Source organism: Rhododendron vialii, chromosome 1a, assembly GCF_030253575.1.
Source record: "Rhododendron vialii isolate Sample 1 chromosome 1a, ASM3025357v1".
Classification (NCBI taxonomy): domain Eukaryota; kingdom Viridiplantae; phylum Streptophyta; class Magnoliopsida; order Ericales; family Ericaceae; genus Rhododendron; species Rhododendron vialii.
The window spans coordinates 38,938,984-38,962,263 of record NC_080557.1 but is presented as its reverse complement, the minus strand read 5'-3'; the positions used below and the strand labels follow the sequence as shown (position 1 = coordinate 38,962,263).

Below are 23,280 nucleotides of genomic sequence, written 5' to 3'. Positions count from 1 at the left end.
AACAATCCTATCTTTATGAACATAAGGTCCTAAGGAAAACATATGAAGTTAGATAGCTAGCCTCAAGAAAATAGTCATAAAATCTGCAGTTCCATAAACTTTAACGCAAAAACTGACTTTGTACAAGAATAACTAAGACACAATCTTCATGCATTTTTTTTAGGTCTATGAGTCTAGTTTCAAAATCAGAAATTGGATCGCAATTTCATCGCCCGAGCTCAAAATTATGACCGTTTCCCCAACACGTGTCTGTGCAGTCAACACAGTCCGAAACTGCGCGCTGCAAGGTCACGAATTTTTACAGAATTCAATACTTTGAATATGATTCCGAAATTTTTATCATAGATAGAAGACTCATAGAGGAACTCTCAATAAAAATCTCATAATTTTTGAAGCTAGGAACTGCCCAAAAAAAAAATCCACAAAATCAGGACAAATACAAATTTCTCAAATCTGCAAATTTTCAGAAAATTTCCTCTTGTTCTTCTTGCGATTTTCAACTGTTAAACCCCTCCAAACCTCTTCTAACTTGCATCAAAACCTCATTAATCATGCTCAAACTCATAGATATAGAAGAGCTACTACAAAAACATCAAATTCATGCACCAAAACAGGTTTTAAACACTCAATCTAAGGGATCTCAAGTTAGGTTCTTGAGTTCCTTAAGAATTCAACCCTAAAACTCAAATTCAACTTAAATCAAACATCTAAAGCATGAATTTAGTCCCTAAGATATGAAATTTAACATACAAATCATGGAATCAAGTAAAAGAAACATGTATTACCAAGTTAAATCTTCAATTCTAAGCAAAATAAAGTTTTTTCCCCAATTTTTTTCCCTTCTTTTTGCTGCTCGGTTCTCTCCCTCTCTCTCTCTCTCTCAACGATGAAAGATAGACAAAGGAAAGAATAGTGTAGAAGTTCTCTCGTTTTGTTTTATTAGGCTAACAGAAAAGTTATTAGATGCAAGTGTGACATGTGCTGACTTGTGTTTCAAATATATTTAACTAGCAAATTAGGCCAATAACTCATATAATAAGCCTAAAGCACAACACATAATTAACTTAAGTCATAATTAAAAACCAGGGGTATCCTTGTCAGATTAATGTGGCAAATTTAGTCTCACTTCGCTACCGAAACCAATTACTTGCTCTGGAGAACACAGATTCTCTCATTGATTGAAAGTCAAGATGTTTTAGGCTTTGTTGATAGAGGAGAACCAATGTGTGGGCAGCGTGCCCTTGGAATTTTCGGATTCCAAAATGCAAGGGCCCAGATCGAGGGAGCGCGAGCGGGGAAGCAAGCGCTCGCAAAATACAAAGTCGCCACTCGGGTTTGAAGGTCCGACACCCAAGGAACCGTATTTCGAAGCACTTGTCGCGCTGTTTGAACCAGTCCGTCATAACCATATGGGTTCGGGAGCCAGGTTACGAGAGGGGAAGGATTTTATGGCACCCCTCTTGCCTAATCCGGAGATTGGTCTCTACTTGGCATTTGCGAAAAATGTTTGTTTGCGATTCTGTTTTATTAATCAATTTTTAGCCAATTAGGGCGGGGAACAGTTAATCGGGGATTAAAACTGTAACAGTTTGCAAGATGTGAAAAGATAGCACGGATGAGCAATTAGTATAGGATGAGAACAGACTGCTGTGGGAGTTTAAACAAACTGGAAGGCCCCTGTTTTGGAGTGACGTGCGCAGGAAGAAACCAGCATACATTGAACAAGTCACTGCATGCTGTTCACTCCTGCGCGCACAACTCCAAGACATGCGCGCGCCGGTGAGCTCAAAACCCACAGCTCTTATTCTCAAACCATCTGGGCTCTGGAAGGACCAGTGCACACCCAGGACAAACCACGCAGTTATAAGCAGTATAATATACAGTTTAAAGGCTGTAAAGCCCTACAAATTAATAAAACACCCCATAAACAGTGTGGGGACAAAATAATGGCCTAAGGCCGAGCTACCCGTGCAAGGCCACTCACTGGTCAGAGGCATACTATCGCGCGACAGAGTCAGTCTGGCGCGCGAGGGTGCGCCCTGGCGCTCTATCGCGCGACGCAGTGAGTCTGGCGCGCGATGGTGCGCCCTGGCGCACTGTCGCGCGATGGAGCTAGTCTGGCTCGCGATGGTGCGCCCTGGCGCAGACCAGTGTTTGGTTTACACATTTCTGGGTTCTGGGACAGGTCCAAAATGATCCCAAGGGTACTCCAAAATAGAAGACATGCAAATTGAACTACGACTAGCAATTTCTAACAAAGGAAAGCAGTAAACTGGTTTTTAACATGCTTAACAGTGATCTATATACAAAATAAAGCATGAAACAGTAGGACACCAATCCCCACGCGGTCCATTGCATGCAGCACCGGAGTGTCGCGCGAGAGAGTGAGACCATCGCGTGCTGGTTCCTACCATGACGGTTTTTGAAACCTTGCCAGCTTTAGGACCAGAACTGGTATTAATTACCAGCCTTGGCCCTGCCAGCCCCCCTCAGAGATCAGACTAGAAAATAGAACAAAGGTAAGCTATACCTTTGGTTTTTGAGTTTGAAAGGTGTTGAGCTTTGATGTGTTTGAGGCTTGATTGAGGTGTTTAAGTGTTTTGAGGAATGTGAATTTGGAAGAAAAGCACTAGAGCTTGTGCTTAACCTTTCAATTTTTGGAACCCTTTAAATGAAAGACCCATGGGGGTATAAATAGGGAGAGGGGGTGAATCTGATTGGAAACAAAGGAGTTCAGGCAGTCCACGAGGTCTGGCTGAAGTTGCATTGGTGGTCAACTGTCCTCCTTCAGAAAGGTTGGTGGTAGGTTGGACCGTCGCGCGACAGAGTGAGTCTGTCGCGCGATGGTGCGCCCTGGCGCTCTGTCGCGCGATGGTGTGAGTCGGGCGTGCGATGGTGCGCCCTGGCGCGCATCAGTAGGGTTTTTGATTTTTTGAAGTGGCTTAGACTAGGTTAGGTTCAAGGGTTTTGCAAACTCTCAAAGCTCAAACACGCTATCATTCCTAGGGTGTTCTTCATCCACTTCATCATTGGGGAATCAAAAATCGTAAGTAAACTAATCTGGAAGCCCAGATTGGGGTGTCTATACAATGCCGAGTCGTTACTTACAAAATTCTACCGAGAAAGAGAAAGCTCTAAATCCTGACTTTCAGGCGTGGGTGAAGACGGACAGATTGGTGAAGGCTTGGATCACCAGTACTCTATCCGAGGAAGTTTTGGGGCTGGTCGTTGGTCTCATCACATCACGAGAGGTATGAAACGCACTCCACACTTCATTCGCTCAGGACTCTCAAACACGGGAGTTTGAACTCAATTGTTCACTTTAAAGTTTGACTAAAGATGGTCGAACCATTTCTGAATATATTCGTTCATTCAAAACAATTTGTGATGAATTGAATGCCACTGGGAAATATGTTTCGGATAAAAATAAAGTTTTCCAATTATTGCATGGTCTTGGACCTAAATATGATAATTTTACTACTACCATGTTGAAATCACCTATGCCGTCGTTCAATGATTTGATTCCCATGTTACACAACCACGAGTTGCGTAACAAGAAGATTTTCAAGGAAGAACCATTGCATACCATGGCATTTGTGGGTCATCAGCAGAATGGTGGCGGTCCTTGATTTAATGGTGGACGGAACAGGAGTTGGAACCAGAGAGGAAACACACAAAATGGACAATATCAGAACTTCTCCTCAAGAGGGAAAGGTTTTGTCCAAACCAGTCCACAAGTTGGACCAAGAAAACCTCATGTTACAACTGAATCACCCCAAGGGAAAAGTAAGCCGCAGGAAAATCGCCGTGGAGGAGCTATTATATGCCAAATCTGTGACAAATGGGGGTATGATGCACTTCATTGCTCGCAGTGTTTTAATCATGCTTATCAACCTCATGGAATACCACATGACAGGTAACCATGATAAACTCATCAACCTCACTTCTTATACGGGGAGAGATTATGTGATGGTAGGTAATGGTGAGAAACTTAAGATAACACACATTGGTGATGCTCAATTACCTGTTAAGCATAATGACGTATTGCTTGTTCCAAATATAAAAAAGAACTTATTATCAGTTTCTCAATTAACCTCTGATTTACCTTGCTACTTTGAATTCACATCTGATGGTTTTGTTGTTAAGGATCAGAAAACCAACCAAGTGATGGCAAAAGGGAATAAAAAAGGTGGCTTGTATGTGTTGGATGGAACGAAAAAGCAAGCCTTATTTTCTGCTAGATTCCGTACTACTTCAGAAGATGTGTGGCATCAACGACTTGGGCATCCGCAAGCTAAAGTCGTTAGTTATCTAAATAACAAAAATATGATCAAGGTTAATGCATGGAATGCAAAACCTCATATTTGTTCTAGTTGTGAACTAAGTAAAAGTCATAAGATGTCATTTTCTCTCTCTCAAAGTTTTTCAATGGAGCCTCTTGTTAAAGTGCACTGTGACTTGTGGGGACCTGCCCCAGTCCGATCTGTTCAACATTTTCGTTACTTTGTTCTCTTTGTTGATGACTTTTCTCGGTATGCATGGCTGTATCCGTTAAGGAGAAAATCAGATTTTTTCCAATACTTTCTCTTGTTTCAAAAAATGGTAGAACGTCCATTTGAGAAAAAAATCAAAAATTTTCAATCAGACGGCGAAGGAGAGTTTCAAAAGTCCAAGTTTCTCATGCATTTATCAGAAAATGGCATACTGCACCAGATGTCATGTCCAAAGACTCCAGAACAGAATGGTGTAGTTGAGCGAAAACATCGACATGTGGTGGAGCATGGTTTAGCATTGCTTTTTCATGCCAATGTCCCGATGAAGTATTGGGTTGATGCTTTCATGACTTCGGTATTTCTCATTAATCGAACACCATCAGAAAAATTAAAGATGAAATCACTTTTCTCACTTTTGTTTAGTAAAGAACCAGATTACTCCAGCTTGCGAGTATTTGGCAGTAGATGTTTTCCTTGTCTCCTAGAATGCAAAGAACAAGTTTGAACCCAAATCCCTGCCTTGTGTTTTCCTTGGTTACAGCGAAAAACACAAAGGATACAGGTGCTTATATACTCCAACGGGTCGGATTTTTATATCTCGACATGTGGTTTTTCATGAGATTTTGTTTCCCTTCAAGAAACCTGCTGATTTGTTTGTTGCAGCCGCAGATGAAGGTGATCTTGCCACATTTACTGATTGGGTACAAGCTACACAAAATGATTTTGCCGTTTCTTGTGGTCATGAACCGTTCACAAGAACCCAAATGATGTTCCCTGATCCAAGAAATCTTGATTCTAATTTAATTAATCCCAATCCTTTAGCTTTGCAATCTGAACCCATCCTAGACCCACCTGCTCTAGAAGCTGAACAAAATCCAAATATATTTACATCTCCTCCTCCATGTCATGATCAATTTGAGTATGAGATTGAACCAGATAGCATTGTGCCCAACATATCTGAAGACACCAACCACTCATCACCTCAAACCTCAAATTTCAGTATTGACCCAACACCAGTCATAAACCCTTTACCAACCCCTTCAACCAATCCACACCAAATGATAACAAAAGCCAAAAACCAAATCTTTAAACCAAACCCCAAGTATGCTCTTCTTACCCACATCAAGTCTGATGTTCCCTTAGAACCAAAAAATATTCGGTCAGCTCTAAATCATTCTGGTTGGTATGCAACCATGAAGGAAGAATTAGATGCCCTTGCTGAAAATGATACCTGGGATTTAGTTCCACTAACATTTGATATGAATGTGATTGGTTCTCGTTGGGTATTCAAGACTAAGCTAAAGTCTGATGGAAGTTTGGAAAGATTAAAGGCGCGCCTTGTTGCTAAAGGATACAATCAAAAAGAAGGGATTGATTTTTTGGAAACTTTCAGTCCAGTGGTGAAACCAGGAAGTATTCGAACTGTGCTTGATTTTTTGGAAACTTTCAGTCCAGTGGTGAAACCTGGAAGTATTCGAACTGTGCTTACTGTTGCAACCGTGAAAGGCTGGCACATTCGGCAATTAGACATGAAGAATGCCTTTTTACATGGCGACCTTCCGATTCCTGTGTACATGGAACAACCACCAGGGTTCGTCAACCTCTCCAAACCGTCCCATGTTTGTCTCTTGAAACGTTCCTTGTATGGTCTAAAGCAAGCATCACGTGCTTGATTTGATAAATTTAGCTCCTTTTTGTTAAGCCTTGGTTTTTGTTGCAGCATGGCAGACCCATCGTTGTTTGTGAGCAAATCCAATTTTGGGGTACTAATACTTTTGCTTTATGTTGATGATATCATTGTTACAGGTGACTCAACTTCTCAAATTGAGTCTCTTATTGAGATTTTGAGTCGCAAATTCGCAATGAAAGACCTTGGACCTCTTCATTATTTTCTTGGGATTGAAGTCCACCACACATCAAAGTAAGTATGCTCGTGATCTACTAGAGCGCGCCAATATGGCTTCTTGTAAACCAATCTTTACACCCATGGTTTCAAAGGTTTCATCACAACATGGCCTCACTAATCCTTTTCATGATCCAACACATTTTCGAAGTCTAGCTGGAGCTCTTCAATACCTCACGATGACTAGACCGGACCTTTCATTCTCTGTTAATATGATATGTCAACATATGAAACAGCCATCCATTGCTCACTTTCAAGCCATGAAGAGAGTTCTTAGATATGTTAAAGGGATGATTGGATATGGCCTTAAAATCCTCAAAAATAGTCCCCTTGAATTGTATGCCTTTTCTGACTCGGATTGGGCAGGGTGTCCATCAACACGACGCCCTACAACTGGTTTTTGCACATTTTTGGGGGATAATTGCTTATCCTAGAGTGCTAAAAAGCAAGCAACGGTTGCTCGATCTAGTGCAAAGGCCGAATATCGGGCTATGGCTTGCACTGCAGCTGAGTTAACTTGGATTTCTTTTATCTTACGAGATCTCGGAGTATCTGTATCTCAACCTGCAACTTTATTTTGCGACAACATCAGCGCCTAACACATGACCATTAATCCCGTTTTCCATGCACGAACAAAGCATATCGAACTGGATTATCACTTTGTTCGTTAGAAAGTTGCCCTCGGTTCACTTGGTACTCAATATGTATCTTCCAAGAATCAGTTGGCTGACATTTTCACCAAGCCCCTGCCCCGAGCTTCGTTTCATGATTTGCGGGTCAAACTTGGTTTGTAGCCTCTTCCCCCACCAAGCGTGAGGGAGCCTAATGAAGAAGATACATGTTCAGAAAAGAAAGGAAATAACTTAACACCAGGCTGAAATTCAACCACTAATCAAGTGCAAATTGGTAAACTGCAGGATACTAGCACATTGCTTATTTCTCTCCTGATTTTACTCCTTCCTTTCTTGTATTGATTTGTAAACATCGTATCTTCCTTGTATACATAATTTTCTATATAAGTTGTATTGTGAGCAAGGATTTTTCTACCGATTCAATTCCCCTTTAGAGAGAACATAAACTTAGGTAGTTTGGTCATGTCTATCGTAGACCCGTTGATGCAGTAATTAGGAGGAGTTATATGCTTACGGTAGGTGATAACACTAAGTGGAGAGGTCGAGCGAAAATTAACCTTAGAAGCAGTAGTGCGTAAGGATCTAGGTTCACTTGATATTATGAAACACGAAATCCTCGATAGAGCTAAATAGAAAAAACAAATTCATATGACCAATCCCAATTGATTGGGACTTAAGGCTCGGTTTGGTTTATAAGGAAAATTCCGTGTGTAAAATGCTGGAAAATATTAACACATCTAAAGAAGAAACCTAATTTCTTTTCTTTTCTTTTTTATCCACCAAAATGCCTCTCGGGCACCTAATTTCTTTCCTTCATCAAGGGAAAAACACATGCTGCAGAGCAGACAAAACAAAATCGGCACAAAGGTCATTTGCATTGGCATTATCGACATGTATAGCTTGTTTTTCTTCACAAAGATGATCCCTTCGTCGAGCTCTACAATCTAAACGATCTAATCACATTTCCGATCTCAAATAATTACTTATCTTTTCAAATGTATAATGTTTTTTTAATACAACATGGACCTTATTAGATAGAATTTATTTTCTAAGATAATAAAAACTATTACTACCAATTAAAAAATAAGTATAATTGAAAAAGGACACGTGCCCCAAAAATGGGGGGAAATTAGAGACAGAAGTATGTTTGCAATTCTTAGGCTTTGTTTCGCTAAGATTCCTGTTAGTAGGAGTATTTTTTAAGGTTCCGTTCCAGAATACCTTCTTAAAAAACAAATATTTATTTCATATTTTTAAACTCAAAAATAATTCAAATGAAAAATAATTTTCAATTTTTTTGTATTGTATTAAAGATATCAGTGAGATCTATCAAATAAGATCCATATTGATAGAAAAATTATTTGCATAAACATATAATTTTTAGGCTTGAAATTACATTCTTAAAAAATAAATACTTATTTATCGTTTCGAAACGGAGCCTTATATCTTATTATTTTACAAGACAGGTCATTTATTCTTTTACGATGAATGTGGTGGGACCGGAACTCTTGGATTGCACTGTGAAAGTCGTGATTTGTGACCGCAGAGAATACCTTCCCCCATTTCGAAATCCGCGCGCACCGCGGGTCATTTTTTCCCCACGGAAAGTAAGAGAGAGAACAAAACAAAGCACCGACCTCTTATACACTTCAGGAATCTTCACGTAATTCCATTCTTCAAGTGAGAGAAATCTGTATGTATATCTGTACAAGTATGTATAGACAGAGAGAGAGAGAGAGGGAGAGAGGGAGGGAGGGAGGGTGCGTGATTAATTATTGCGGAGAGAGTTGGGTGAGAGGCCGAGGGCGATGGATATATCGACGATCGCGGCGCCGTCGATGTTCCCGGGGTTTCGATTCTCGCCGACGGACGAGGAATTGATATCGTATTACCTGAAGAAGAAGATCGAAGGCTCTGACAAGTGCGTCGAGGTTATTCCCGAGGTCGAGATCTGTAAATACGAGCCTTGGGACCTACCAGGTTAGACATCCACTTTAGTCGTATTCTTTTGTTGAGGTTTCTCTTTCCAAAATGCTTCGTTATGCCGTTGACATTGAATTTTATTATTTCCTTGTCCCAATTTATTTGTTACAGTTCTATTTTAACTGAATTAAAAAACAAACTAGTTATATCTTTAAATAATAATGAATTTTATATATAATATGCATCTTGTTTGATAGATCTCGATTTGTTTTATACTCTCTCAGTTTCAAATTCTTTGTCCGGTCTGCAAAATGGTCCGCAAAATGGAGTGTTAAAAATAATTCAATTTTTTGAAGAAAAAATTCAAACTTTTTTCACAAATTAAAAATAGTCATTGATATCTACTAAGTTATCTAGTAAGTTGTCGAAAAACTTTTAATTTTTTCTTGCAAAAATTATATTATTTTAACATTCCGTTTTGCAGACCGAACAAAGAATTTGAAACGGAGGGAGTAATTCAATGTTTTCGAAATCACTTAAAACATTATAAATTAGAAGATATAATTAATTGAAAAGTGACACGAATTTCAAAAAATGACAAGTAAATTGGGACGGATGGAGTATTTTTTTACGGCCAGTTTATCCGAAAGCATAATCAATGTTGGCCAAGTGGTCTTGGGGTCAATGGGGTGACACTTAGTGTTTACTTCATCATCCTAACATTTCAGTTTCGATTTTCTTTACCACCAATTCTGAGAGCCACCTCATCCCACGCGTAACCATATGAAACAGCTATGAGAAGGGTTATAAGAATTAGTCCGAAGTGCGTGTAAGTTGGCCGAAACACCTTTATTATCAAAAAAAAAATAATAGTGTGTGTATATATATATATATATTATAAAGCTGGTGTTTTTCGGCTTGACCCCATAACCGAAAGGGACGTGTCCTTCTCGGCTGTCAATAAGCAAATAAAAAGACCCAAAAAAAAAAAAACCCCACTCCGGTGGACAGTTTATACTTTACAATACACTTTCACAACAGCAATGCTACACACACAGCAAAAGTGAACAGATTTTTTTGGGGGCCCACTACGGGTCCCACACAAATAATCCGAGCCGTTCATTAAATGTAAAACATTTTTTCAAGGGCCCCCGTGAAAAATCAGCTCAATCCGATACTCATAGGTGCTTGATTCAATCATTTAACTTTTCATTCGAATTTCAGGATAATGAAAAGTTAGATGATTGAATCGAGCATTTATAGGTGTTGGATTAAGCTGATTTTTTGCGAAGGCCCTTGAAAAAATGTTTTACATTTAATGAACGGCTTGGATTATTTGTGTGGGACCCGTAGTGGGCCCCACAAAAAATCTGTGCACAAAATCTGTGCACTTTTGCTGTGTGTGTAACATTTCTGCTTTCACAAACCCTTTATACACTTTTCATTTATTTCAGTACACTTTTTAAATATTAACAACAACCCAATCGACTGTCTTAAGCATTTTCCTTGTCGTAAATCTATTGACTTGCAGTACGTATACGAAATTTCATAAATAAGTACACATTGTGCGATGAAAAAACATAAAAATACTTAAGGTTTTGCAATTGTTCTTGATGAAATTTTACATTTTGAAACTAGCGCGTAGATCTACTACCATTTGTTTTGGAGAAGATTGTGGGTTGTAGACATATTCTTTTCTTTTTGAACATGTAGAGTCAATTGTCGTTTATAATTCAGAAAGAAACGAGAGAGCATGATAGCGATATCAATAGATCATTCTTTTCTTTCTCTCTCTTTTTTTAAAAAAAATTTATGTCATTCGGAATATGTACCTTGTTTGGTCTAATGTATTAGGTGTCCAACTCTAAATTATTTGAATTGATGTTTGTTCACATATAGGATTGAGTGTTCAAATACATCCTAAAATAATATTACTAGTAAAATTCAAAAAAAATTACTCCCTTCGTCCCAATTTGTTTGTCCAATTGTCGAAATACGTGCCTTTCAAAAATATACTTATATCTTACATTTTATAATATTTTTTATGATTTTGAAGATTTTCTATAATAAAACTAATTGAGATCTATCAAACAAGATCTATATTGCATATTAAAAACATTACGAATTGAAAATTATAGCCAATTCTTTAAGAGGTCAAACGCTCTCAAAAAGTCAAAAAGAGGACAAACAACCGGGACGGAGGGAGTATTATTTTAGGATGTTCACTTGAACACCCAACTCAAAGGTTGGAGCGGGCTGTGTGTTTTTCATGGTGTTGTAATCTATTACATGACCTCTTGAATGAAAATAGGGAGTACTAGGATTTTAGGTCAGTAAAATCTTTTTGTTTTCCATAGAGAGGAGTCCTAACAGCAACAAATTTGCATACTACGATATATAATTGGTCAAATAAATGCCCTGTGCATCTATACATAGGTATTTCAGAGTGTACAATCTTTTTGTCAGTCTCGAACAAAGATCGTGTTTCTTAACAATCTAGGCATTGAGTTATGAATGTCTATCTTTTAGGATTGGTGTCTCAGTGCCCGAGCCCCTTAGCTAGCCAGCTAGTTGGACAATAATTGTTAAGTGGTGTCCCAAAGCAACAAATCTTCATATTATGATAACCAGTTGACAACAATTTTTGTGCAAGTATATGTTGACACTTCTATCGTATTGTTTTTTGGGCAGAAGGTTCATTAAGGCAAGCACATACATAATGATACATTTACTTGTTTGTGAACTTTTGTAGCACATATCATTATATCAATCTCGACTTCTGATTCACATGCTTCATTTTAATAAACTGGTGTTGTAAGATTGATTTCGATGTTTATGGTTTGCCAGCCAAATCTGTTTTTCACTCAGAGAATGAGTGGTTCTTCTTTTCTTCTCGTGGGAGAAAGTACCCCCATGGCTCACAAAACAAGAGGGCAACGGAATCTGGGTACTGGAAAGCTACTGGGAAAGAACGCAATGTGAAGTCAGGTTCTAATGCGATCGGCACAAAAAGAACTTTGGTGTTCCATACAGGTCGAGCACCAAAAGGGGAGCGGACAGAATGGATCATGCATGAGTATTGTATGAGTGGAAATTCTCAGGTGATTATGTTTTACTTCTGGATATACTGATTCTTAGCTGACTTGAATTATTTTATGAAGTGCAAGTCTTCTGGAAGCTTGTCTTGATGCCGTTAATATCCTTAAGCTGATAGTTTGCTACCAACGTGATTGGCCACTGCTGTCCGTTGGGCATCATGTTTAGTCATTTTAGTTCTCTCTTTCTTAACATTATGGCAGTGACCATTTTTTAGCTATCAAAGTTTTCGTCGACATCATCGTATGTTCTTTCTTAACATGGCTGCACTTGCTTACGAAAATTGAATGACGGATGTTTAAGTTATTTTACGAAGTCTGGCCTTGTGTATTGGTAGGATTCTATGGTTGTTTGTCGAATTCGAAAGAACCCCGATTTCCGATTGAATGAGAGTCCAAGGCAAGATTCTTCAAATCAAAGGCAGTTATCAACTGAGAACAGTAGTGATGTTACACTGTCTGAAGTTGGCGTTGAACAATTAGACTTATTGGAAAAAGCCAAGGCAGTTGAAAGTTGTTCAAAAGAGTGCAGCGGCAGTTATGATTCTCATTCAGTTGAGCAACAAAATGATCCGGGTTCTGAATCTGATTGGGAACTAGCAAATGAGTTCTCTCACCTTGGTTCCTCCAGCCACCAGGTTGGTTACTTTTTCTTCTTGTTTTGTTCTTTTAGACGTAACTTAGAGTCTTAGACGTTGGGGAATCCAACTTTTAGAGTAATAGCTTCTTTGTAACCTATCATAACCTGTTCACCGGATTCCATGCTATGTTAAATGTGCAAAGTACCCATGTTGGATACCCGATTCTTGGATACACTGGATAAAGGGTCCGGGATTCCAATATATCTAGCTGGACACTTCTGCACAAAATGCCCTAAGACACCTTGTAAACACCACTTATTCAAGAAAATAGACAGCATATGCCCAACAACATGACAATATTGGGTTGTCTATGAATCCTTAAAACGAAAATTAGACGAGCCCGCCATTTTGACACATACACCCCACCTGAATTTCAACAATCTACCAGCTTTCATTTCGCCAGCTATGTGCAATTTTGAAATGCACATAGCTTTTACTAAGGGCACCATTTGCCTCAACTTTTGCTTTGATACCATAAATAGTAATGGCTCTTGAGTTATTTTGTTCTTTAAATAGCAGGGCTTGGATGACGACGATTGTTTTGCTGAGATACTGAAAGATGATATTATCGACCTTGGAAAACCTATACGGCCTCCAACTCCTGATATCTTACCAATAGGTGCAGAGAAAACCCAGAACGAGAAGTGGCTTCAGCAGCCAACACAATCAAACCCATTACATGTCCTTCCTCTCGAAGGCAAAGCAAACCGAAGAATCAGATTGGGGCAGCAAAAACAAGAAAACTACCATGTTGAGCCGGAGGTTGAAGCAAGCAATGGCTACTCTGTTGAGGAGTTTCTCCGTCCAAACTCAGAGCAACCGCCAAGCTGTTTGTTGGGCTTAGTTTTAAACCGAAGAGTCGATTGTCGTCGTCTGTCTGCAGTCTTCGCCGCCATACTAACCTTGTTGGTCTGTCTGTGTCTTTATTGGGGGTACCGTCGCGAGGGGTACCGTCGTGAGTCAAGAAGTTCAAATATGCTTGCTTATTATGAGAAGAAGCCAATGTGAATAGTATGGTCGTCATCTGTCTGCAGTCTTCGCCTCCATACTAACCTTGTTGGTCTGTTTGTGTCTTTGTTGGGGGTACCGTCGCGAGTCAAGAAGTTTAAATATGCTTACTTATTATGAGAAGCAGCCAATGTGAATAGTAGGGGGGCTTGTTTCTCAGAACATTGTACATATTGAGGGTGAATAAGAAGGTGTTGATATATCATTCTTAGGATTTTTACTGAAGGGATTCAAGTCAGATTTGTGGGTGTACAAACTAGTCATTCTTATGTGTGTGTGCGCGTGCGTGCCAATGTGGCAAATTTGGTCAACCTATTGGATGGAAGTTGAGTTGGCGGCCAAGCTGCAAAATAGTTGTATTGGATTAGAGTCTAAGACTGATGAAATTGGGCAATACAAACATTAAAGTACTACCAAGTAGGCAAGTATAGTAGTAATGATTTTAGCTGTACAAACTGTACGTACAAAAGAAACTGTATTTCACCCAATCAGTTTTTGAGTTTAACTTTGAGATAACTTATTGGAAACAGTGCCAAGAGAGAGAAAGCCAGTCTTTCTCCACCTCTTATTTGAAAAATTATTCAAGCTCTCGGTCATTACCACGTGGTGTTCAAGTCCCTTCTTCATCACACATTGGGATTGGGTAGGAGAAGGGGGCACTCAATAATTAACCTCTTTTTTTTTGATCCGCAATAATTAACCTCTTGTTTAGCTATTTTTTGAACTTTCAAGATGTCAAAGTAGAAAATAACTTCCCTTTTTCAAGAAAAAGAAAAATCTGCTAAACAAAGCTTAGCAACACTAACACCAAGTGATTATTACTTGCCGGAGCACCGCACAATATCTTTTTTCTCCATCACATATTAGTTCGGGTGACACCACCAAATGAGAAGTATGCGAGTCACACTTAAATTTGAAATTTGGCAACTTTTTGAGGCCAGGCTGCAAGAGAAAAATCTCTTGTGAATCCTCTGGTCCTGGCATGGATAATTTGTCATCGAACCAAAAGAAAAGGTGTGTGATTCACACATGTGGTGGAAAAGACCATTAAAGCACCATGTGACAGTGCTTTGGAAGCAGGATCGGCTCATAAGTTTTGGAGGCCGGAAGCAAATCTCTTGAATAAGACCTCCCTATATTTTTCATACAAAAGTGGTCTACAAAAAGTCTCATAAAAAAACCATTACAAAATATTTACCATTACGAAATAGAAGCATATTATCCAAAAAAAAATGCAACTATTACAATATCTTAAAATTCATCATTTGAAAATTAGTCTTCTCGTACTTTTTGCTGCAAACGTACTAATTAAGCCTCCATAGTCCTCAACTCCTCAGGCGGTTTTTTTTTTTTGATCGTCCCAGTGTTTCTAATAAGTAATTCTACCGTTTGGGCCTATTTTGTGGCTCCTAAATTTCAATTGGGCCTATTTTGTGTAAAGGATGCTCAATGCAGAATAAAAAATTTGGGCCATATACACACATATATATAGGGATTCTAGAATTTTGGGGGCCCTCGTTTTTATCATTTTTTGGGGGCCCGAAGCACGTGCTTCCCTGGCCTACCCCTTTAGCCGGCCCTGTTTGGAAGAGAATAATAATTATTCGCTGTCATTTTAAATTGAAATCGTCGCATGAAATAAAAGGATCCTTCTTTTTATACTAAGTGAAAAAAGGGAATGATTTTCACATCCCTTTTTACAATTCACACTTTTTTTTTGAAATTTTTTTTAACCACATGGATTTACCATGTTGCTCTTAGATGTGTTTTATTAAAAGAACAATATGGTAAATTCAAGTGGATATGGACAAAATAAAAATGTGTGAATTGTAGTAGTAAAAAGGGAATGTGAATTACTACCATCATTTTCCATTATCTTAGAAAAAGGGAAGGAAAATGAGAGGATAATGGAAGGAAAAATTATTATTTACTAAACTTAAAATTTTTATTTTATTCTCTCTTCCTCGTCTACCCAAAGAATGAAAGGAAAATTTAAAATTTACCTTTCTTTACCTTGAGTTCCAAAGAGAGAGAAGAGAGAGAGAGAGAGAGAGAGAGAGAGAGAGTAAATTCTTCGTGAGCAACCCTTTTCTCCCATGTAACTTTTGTCTCTCTCCTCGCTCTGTTAATATCCACCTTTCGTCCATTTACGCCATTACTCTCCCTCCTAAAATTGGTCCTAATCAACTCCACAACCATCTACCACTTTCGAAGCCCTAAACACAGAGAGACTCCTTCCGAGTTCCGATTAGGGTTCTGTTCTGTTCATCAAAGTCGCACACCGCCAAAACCCAAAGCAAAGAAGTTGTGCCTTGGACGCGTGATTGATCAGATGCTGTTCGCCTTGAGTTTGGATCTATAATTCTCTCGAATTTCGACCTCCTTTTGGGTAAATTCATATTCTCGCCATTTTTATTTACTTCAATTCATTTCCAGAGCTAGCAAACAGAGCATGTAGGGTTTCATACTCGTATTCGTCTGTTTCAAAGGCTCCGTTTAGTGAAATTGTTAATTTTCTACTTTCTGTTTACATAAAGAATTGGAATTTCGTTGCAAAAAGAACAAAACAAGTGAACCCACTTTATTTTGGGTTCAAAATTTGGAAAATATAAATCTTTAGGGTTTCGGTTGTGTGTGAATTGTACTTTGTGGCGCTGTAAGGAAGTTGAGTCGTGAAGTGTGTAGGGCTGCAAACGAGCCGAATTAAGCCGAACGTTAGAACAAACGAACTCGAGCCGAACTAGAACTCAGTGAAAATTTGATGAGCCGAGTTTGCTTAGGTGTGAGTCGAACTTGAGCTTGTTCATGAGCCTTAACAAACAACACAAGTGAACCCACTTTTTTTTTGTTCAAAATTTGGAAAATTTAAAATCTTTAGGGTTTCGGTTGTGTGTGAAATGTACTGTGGCGCTGTGAGGAATTTGAGTGGTGAAGTGTGAAATGTGGTTAGTGTACTTTCTTTGATTTTTGTGAATTTTTTGGCCAGGTGTTGTGAGAGGAAACTGTAAAGATGTCGAGGCCGATGTTGCTTGTTTTTCTGTTGATTATACTCATAATTACCTCCCAATTTGAGTGGAAGCAACCGCTTGTGAGTGATATTGAGGCGAGTCCTAGTGTTTCTCAGAAGCAACAACAAATTTCCAGTAGGGAAGAAGCTGTTAAAGAGAAGGTGATTAGATCTTCATTCTCGTATTAGTTTCACTTGGTTGACTTGAAATTGCATCGAATGCTTTTTAATCGATTTTTCGGGTTTGCCGTAGTTTGGCATGTCGAACTGTGGAAGCCCAACTTTGAAAACAAATGTGTTATCTTGTAAAGGACTAAAAATTTAATGGAGGCCATGAAAACCCAAGTCATGGCATTTTGGATCATGCTAAAATATGAAGCTCATTAATGGGGCTTGAAAATTGTATAATTCGTATTATATGTTTGATCACTTTTTCAGCCATGCTACACGGACTCGAGTATGTGTATCGGGTGCATGTCCAAGTGTCTAACCATCCTAAACTGTAATTTGGAGATATTGGAAATGCGCCCCAAAAGTAGGGGTGTATAGGGAAAGATCCTGAATACTTATTTCCATCATCTATTGTAATAGATTACTCTAAATATCCTTGAAATCAATGGGTTTAGAAGGATATTTCCTTTTTCTGTCCATGTGGAACATTAAAAATCTTTATTGTCTAGCGAATCCAAGAATCTTTTTTCAAGTATCAGAAAACAGAGGATCGAGTGCCTAAATTGGATATGGGTGTTGGACACGTATCACACACCCTTACATAAGCATCCACAACATGGAGTACTTAACGTATATTTTGAACAGTCCATGTAACATGGTTGGTCAGCACTCAGCATTGTGTCACTGATTGGCTGCTGATTTCATAATGCAACCCCTTAGGCAGTTTTTTCCAACCAATTTGATGTATGTTTTTGTTATGTGAAAGTGTCATGAATCAGAGATGTACTTTGTATATCACTTGTCTTTGGAATCTGTTGTAGTATTATCCTTTGCAGGAAATATATGGTGCTAAACTGCTAATGATTCTAGTTCATACTACTTTAATAAGGCTTCAAGGAAGCATCAGAGTGGTGCAATACTACAACTTGTTATATAATACGTGCTGCAATTTCCAAAGACTAGGAATTCGAAGCTTTGCAGATGTTCAGTGTCAACTCCAAAGAACAAATCTAAACTAGTACCCCCGCAAATGGGATAAGATTTAGTAGAATACAGAGGAAAAAAATTGTTATGGGATGAGTTTTGACACGCTGTGGCATTTTCGGCAGACCTCCTATGCAGTCTCTTAAGAAGCTTATGCCTCATTTACAATAATCATGTTCTTGTGTTCTGTGGGTGGCTTTGTAGGATATACACATAATCTCTTCAAGTGATGATCCTTGTTAAGTCTTTTCGAAAGCAATATTAAGCCTTTGGTATTGTCTATAGGCCCACCACTACAACATTACAAGCCCAAAGACACTTGGTCCTTTACTAGTTAGCACCATGTTTTATAGCATTAATCCTTTTCTAATACTTGTGCCAAGGGATATCTTTCCCCCACTGACCCCTGCGTCTTTTATTTTTTCCATCACTTTTCATTCCCTTTTGTTTAATGGTAATAGTTCTTGGATTTGTTGTTTTGAATAGTTGAAGGACCCTTCCTTAGTTTTCCCTTGTTTTCTTTCTACAATACTCCGTCCATTTCATTTTGTTTATCCATTTTCCACATCATGCCTTGAACTCAGATTAATAGATAATGTGTTATCATGAATGTTTTTTCAAATTTCTTACCACAATTAAAGGAACTAATGTAGATCTTTTGATTGGTTGTATAAATTTGGAAAACTTATTCATGAGAAATATAGTATTGGTTGATCCGATCAAAGGCACAACTCTCATAGATGGACAAATATAATGGATCGGAGGGTGTACTCCTTTAGATGGTATCTTTTGGAACTAAACTTACGATGTAAGATTTTTGGGATAGTTCTTTCTGAATATCTGCATCTTCAAGTAATTCAATAGGGTCATCTTTGGAAAAAAAGAAGTAATTCAATCGGGTAGATTAAAAATTTTGGCCCCTTATCGCTGTTGAGGAAAAATCGGATTATTAATTGGATGGACCATCCTTGGGTTTTTGAAAACTATAGAAATCTCTGTTATTGTTGTTTGCGGTTTCAGAATAATACTAGGAGCACCATGGTCACCTCATGTAATGGACTTAAACGGTCCTGTTAATCCTCCATCCCGCAGTCCCATCAGGATCATAGATGCTACATGAAGTTATACCTCTCAGCAGCTCTAGCAGTCAGCAGTAGCCAATTTCATCACAGAGTATCTCAGTTGTAGATTTGGTATCCTACATGCCATACCCTCGGAAATGACACATCACAATTCCATGCATTACTACCCTTAAGAACATATTCAAGCAGTACTTTACTTGGAATTCTGTGGGTAATTGTCTAAAAGATATGGTAGACCAATTGCCTCTACTGCTTTGGGATTACACACATCAAAAAAGAGGCCAAACCAGGTAGACCATTTGTCAGCACACGTTCAGTGGGCTAATAGTTATCTTTTGAAGTTTGCTTGGGGTTGAACAGAGACTTAAAAGAAGCGTGGAAGTGAAGCTTCTTGCATAATAAATCCCTAGAGTGCAGTGAGTTTCAAGGTATGGGAGGTTGGAGTCCACCCCTAGTTATATTGTGAGCCTCAAGTCACGTTGACAATCCCTAATTATGTACCTAGAATTTTTATTTTGAGGGATAGAATGGTTTTTGAACCTGATACAAAAGCATGCTATCCAAAAAAAATGGGAGTCGTCGTAAACAAGCTTGTTTTTTTCGGGTGCAGGTCAAACAGTAGAGAATTTATTTTTCTAACTAATAATACATATGTGATGTCAATGCTGATAGAAGTTGGTAGTTTTTATTGAGATATATATATATATATATATATATATATATATATATATATATATATATATATATATATATATATATATCATATTCTGCTTGGGTATGTGAAATAGAACCTTTAATTTAATTTTCATCGTGGCTTTCTTTTGTGCTTTGTAAGATATATTGCATTTTGGTGGATATGCAGATCATCTTATCACAAGAAAAGAACATTCAGAGACTCACCGAGCTTGTCCGGAGTCTTCGGGAACAATTGCTTCAATGCCGGAGCAATAACGAGACAGCAAAAGGCAGTGTAAGCGCTTTGACCGAACATATTATCGAGCTTGAACGGCAACAGATTCTGGAGGACTAGAAGGGACTGCAAAAATTCCCTTACCATTCTTTATGGTATGTTCCCAGTAGTATATGACTATTGGTTTCTCTGCCTTTGTTTGTATTTGCAGCTTATACGTTCAAGTTTCAAGATTTCCTGTTAATTGTAACTACTCACGGTATCAAAAGACCAGTACTCCCTGTCAGTGGCCATGTATGTATGATTCACAGTTTCCAGTGGAAGTCCTACCAAATTGCCTCAATGGTCTCTCTCTCTCTCTCTCTCTCTCTCTCTCCCCCCCCCCCCCCCCCCCCACACACACACACACACACGCACGCACGCACGCAAGTGCAGCTGCAATGAAATACTGGAACATTTCTGCATGGTCCATGTTGGAGTGTGATACTTTTGATCCAATTACAAGCGTCAGTGAAATAGTTATGAAAATTCTCCATCTTCTTAATAAAAAAATTCGAAAGCATTTTTTGTTTTCTTTGCCATTCGCAAAGGTCAGAAATCCGAGATTATGACCTAGCACGATGGCAATTGAAATTCATTCAACCGTTGCAACGCCAATTGTAATCATCCTATTGAAAAAATTGGAGAACAGTTACGGCTATTGACCGAATACGCCTCTCGGTAACTTTGTTTTGAGACTCTACTCGTCGACTCTCAAACTTTGTTGTCAACGGGATGGACGACTCTAATGGCGCAATCTCACCGTTAACCAATGTCCTCTTCCTACTTGCATATCATTGTAAGGAACCTTTCAGGGCAAATTCAAAACTGACCTCCCCTGAGGTTTCTGTCACAATCACAAATCTCCCCTGAGATTTTTGAAATATCACTGCCATCCCCTACTTTTTCTGACATTACCAAGACTCCCCCTTCTGTTAACTTGTTCACAAACGGTGTTAGCTTTTGTGGAAAAATTACAAAGATAACCTTGCCATTCCATCTCTTTGTTGTGTAAACCCAGCAAGAATCCTAATACCATTATACCAATGTGCATCACAGGCCTAATTTGGAAATGGCTTGGCTCATGGTCTCCCAATCACCCCCGGTCTGTTCTTCTAAGGATAAGAACAATGGAAAAATTTTGCTCAAGCACATCAAATTATTATGTTGTAATCAGTAATTTAAAGTCACTAATAACTAGCAAAAACAATTTCAGCTGCTAATGTTGGATTAACTTAGGCCTAGTTTAAAAAAAAAAGAAGAAAAGCTTGGGCTTTTTTTTGTCCTTATTCAAAATTTTATCGTATTTTTTTAGTTTTGCATCAATTTTTTTTGTAGATTATTATTTCATCTCAACGAGAGCAATCCAAAAACTAAAAATTATGACTTTTAGTCAATTTATTTTAGCAATATCCAAGATTTACACTTTTAGCTGGGCTAAAAGTAAGTGCTAAAATGTGTAAAAGTCAAATTTTTTTGTTTTTTTGATTCCTCTCGTTGAGATGAACTAATATTCCACAAAAGTTTAACACAAAATTAACAAATGTGAATTTTTTTTTGAATAAAAACAAAATAAAACTTGCTTTTTTGGGGAAACTAGGCCTTATTACAACAACGTTAATACACAAGAATAATGTCTCTTATGTGCGCAATACACAACATGTATTGTGCACTCGGGCCCATCCAAAGTTTGATTATTTGACTCATGTATTTTGCCAATTTTTTTACATCAATTTGGGGTTAGTAAGTTGTTTCACAAGGAGTTCAGAGGCTACCTATAACCCTAAACCCCCAAACGCTTACGACGGAACTCAAACCCTGATCTCCCAAGGGAACCAGGAGATGCCAACTGAGCTACAAGCTTTAATCATTTTGCCAAGTAGGTATTCTATTTAAAAATTTAGATCGGCAAATGGCTTAGATCAAATAATTTTTTAAGACCAATGTGTTCTCGATATGTGGTCAAAGTCATTTTTACACGGAACATTTATTCAGAGAGACAAAAACTACCGGACAGCTTAGATCAAATAAACGAATCCAAGATGATTCCGATAATGGGCATACCTACGCGTGTTTTGCACTAGTGCACAACACCAAACAGTGCTCCCCTTGCTTATCAAAACAAAACAAAAAAAAAAACAGTGCTCCCTTAATACACAAACCCCTTCTTTGATAAATGCTCAGTTTTTTTTTTCACTACCCCGCCTTAGCAAATTCTAGAAGTAGTTATAGATCGGGGTAGGATTTCTCCCTAAAATTTGAATCGTCATTTTTTCTTGTAAACCTTATCTACTTTTGAAACTTTTTTGTACAGTGGCCAAAGGTCAAATAGTAGTTGGAAAAAAAAAAAAGGGTCAATAGTAGTGCAGAAGAAAGGCTAAATGGGTGATAAAAAAGAAGAAGAAAGGCTAAGTTGGAAGGGCATTTTTGGCTGTTTGAAGGTCATATAACATGACATGAGTATGACTCATCCATTTCTATCAAGACACCTAACGATAAGTTAACAGAAGGGTGTATTTTGGTAATGTTAGAAAAAATAGGGGAGGGCAATGATATTTTAGAAACCTTAGGGGAGGTTTCTGCGAGTGTTAGAAACCTCAGGGGAGGTCAGTGAAATTTGCCCAATTTTTTAGCATTTAGGCTCCGTTTGTTTTGGCGTAAAATGTTTTCCGGTAAAATATTTTACCTATTTTCCGGTATTTGGTTGTGTAAAAAATTAGAAAAATATTTTACATATTAAATATTTTCTATCAATTGGATGAAAATGACTTACCCTTAAATCTTCCATAAGTTATTTTCCGAAATGAACCTGCTGCATTCTACTGCAATTCTCACTGCTCAGTTTCCTCAATCGTCATGTTTAATTCTAATATTTTTAGATCTCTTCACCGTTTAAGCTCCCTCTCTCTACACTATTTTGTTGATTTCTGAAAATATTTTTAAGTGCTAACCAAACACCAAAAAATAAAAATTTGAAGTTTGTTTTCTAAAAAAACATTTTACATGAAAAAAATTTTGCATTGTAAAATATTTTACATCGAAACAAACAGAACCTTAGTTAATTTGCCTTACTAGTAGATTTTTGGTAGGTACACAATTTGAATGGGATTTAAAACACATGCCTAAAAGGGGTAAATTAAAAAAAATAAAAATGAATTATGTATCACCTTTTTTTTTTGTACCAATATATGAAAAGGTATATTTAAATTTTAAAAGAAAACGTAATATTTTTGGTAATACGATAGATTTTGATGCTTAAAGTGTGGGCTTGTTATTGCCATCTGGAAGCTACTTTGAGGTCCTTTTTCCTCTCCTTTATATTTATTTACGAATTTATTTGGAACGTCCCATAAAGCTAGTGATGATGCGGAAGGATTGGATTCGTGAGCTTC

The 23,280-nt window shown here is 38.1% G+C and overlaps 2 protein-coding genes across 4 annotated transcripts; both read left to right on the top strand.

Moving 5' to 3' along the window:
- Positions 1 to 8,637: 8,637 nt before the first annotated feature.
- On the top strand, positions 8,638 to 13,900 carry LOC131325319 (NAC domain-containing protein 40-like). 3 transcript variants are annotated; one of them, XM_058357694.1, is made up of 5 exons: positions 8,638 to 9,008; positions 11,799 to 12,052; positions 12,385 to 12,684; positions 13,204 to 13,589; positions 13,741 to 13,900. In XM_058357694.1, the coding sequence occupies exons 1-5, from the start codon at positions 8,837 to 8,839 to the stop codon at positions 13,829 to 13,831; spliced, it is 1,203 nt and encodes a 400-aa protein (XP_058213677.1). In that variant the 5' UTR covers positions 8,638 to 8,836; the 3' UTR covers positions 13,832 to 13,900. The 3 variants fall into 3 exon arrangements, with proteins under 3 accessions (XP_058213677.1, XP_058213529.1, XP_058213607.1); XM_058357546.1 differs by having other exon boundaries at positions 8,643 to 9,008; positions 13,204 to 13,900; XM_058357624.1 differs by having other exon boundaries at positions 8,645 to 9,008; positions 13,207 to 13,900.
- A 1,796-nt stretch (positions 13,901 to 15,696) lies between these two features.
- LOC131325794 (uncharacterized) lies at positions 15,697 to 20,192 on the top strand. Its single transcript, XM_058358277.1, has 3 exons — positions 15,697 to 16,084; positions 16,682 to 16,864; positions 19,802 to 20,192. Exons 2-3 carry the CDS (start codon positions 16,706 to 16,708, stop codon positions 19,967 to 19,969), a joined length of 327 nt encoding a protein of 108 aa, XP_058214260.1. The 5' UTR covers positions 15,697 to 16,084; positions 16,682 to 16,705; the 3' UTR covers positions 19,970 to 20,192.
- Positions 20,193 to 23,280: the final 3,088 nt, after the last annotated feature.

Excerpts from the sequence above, each read along its gene's own strand:
- LOC131325319 (XM_058357546.1), top strand. The coding sequence starts at position 8,837 with ATGGATATATCGACGATCGCGGCGCCGTCGATGTTCCCGGGGTTTCGA. Across the intron at positions 9,009-11,798 it reads CGAGCCTTGGGACCTACCAG|CCAAATCTGTTTTTCACTCA; the intron begins GTTAGACATCCA and ends ATGGTTTGCCAG. Across the intron at positions 12,053-12,384 it reads GTATGAGTGGAAATTCTCAG|GATTCTATGGTTGTTTGTCG; the intron begins GTGATTATGTTT and ends GTGTATTGGTAG.
- LOC131325794 (XM_058358277.1), top strand. The coding sequence starts at position 16,706 with ATGTCGAGGCCGATGTTGCTTGTTTTTCTGTTGATTATACTCATAATT. Across the intron at positions 16,865-19,801 it reads AAGAAGCTGTTAAAGAGAAG|ATCATCTTATCACAAGAAAA; the intron begins GTGATTAGATCT and ends GTGGATATGCAG.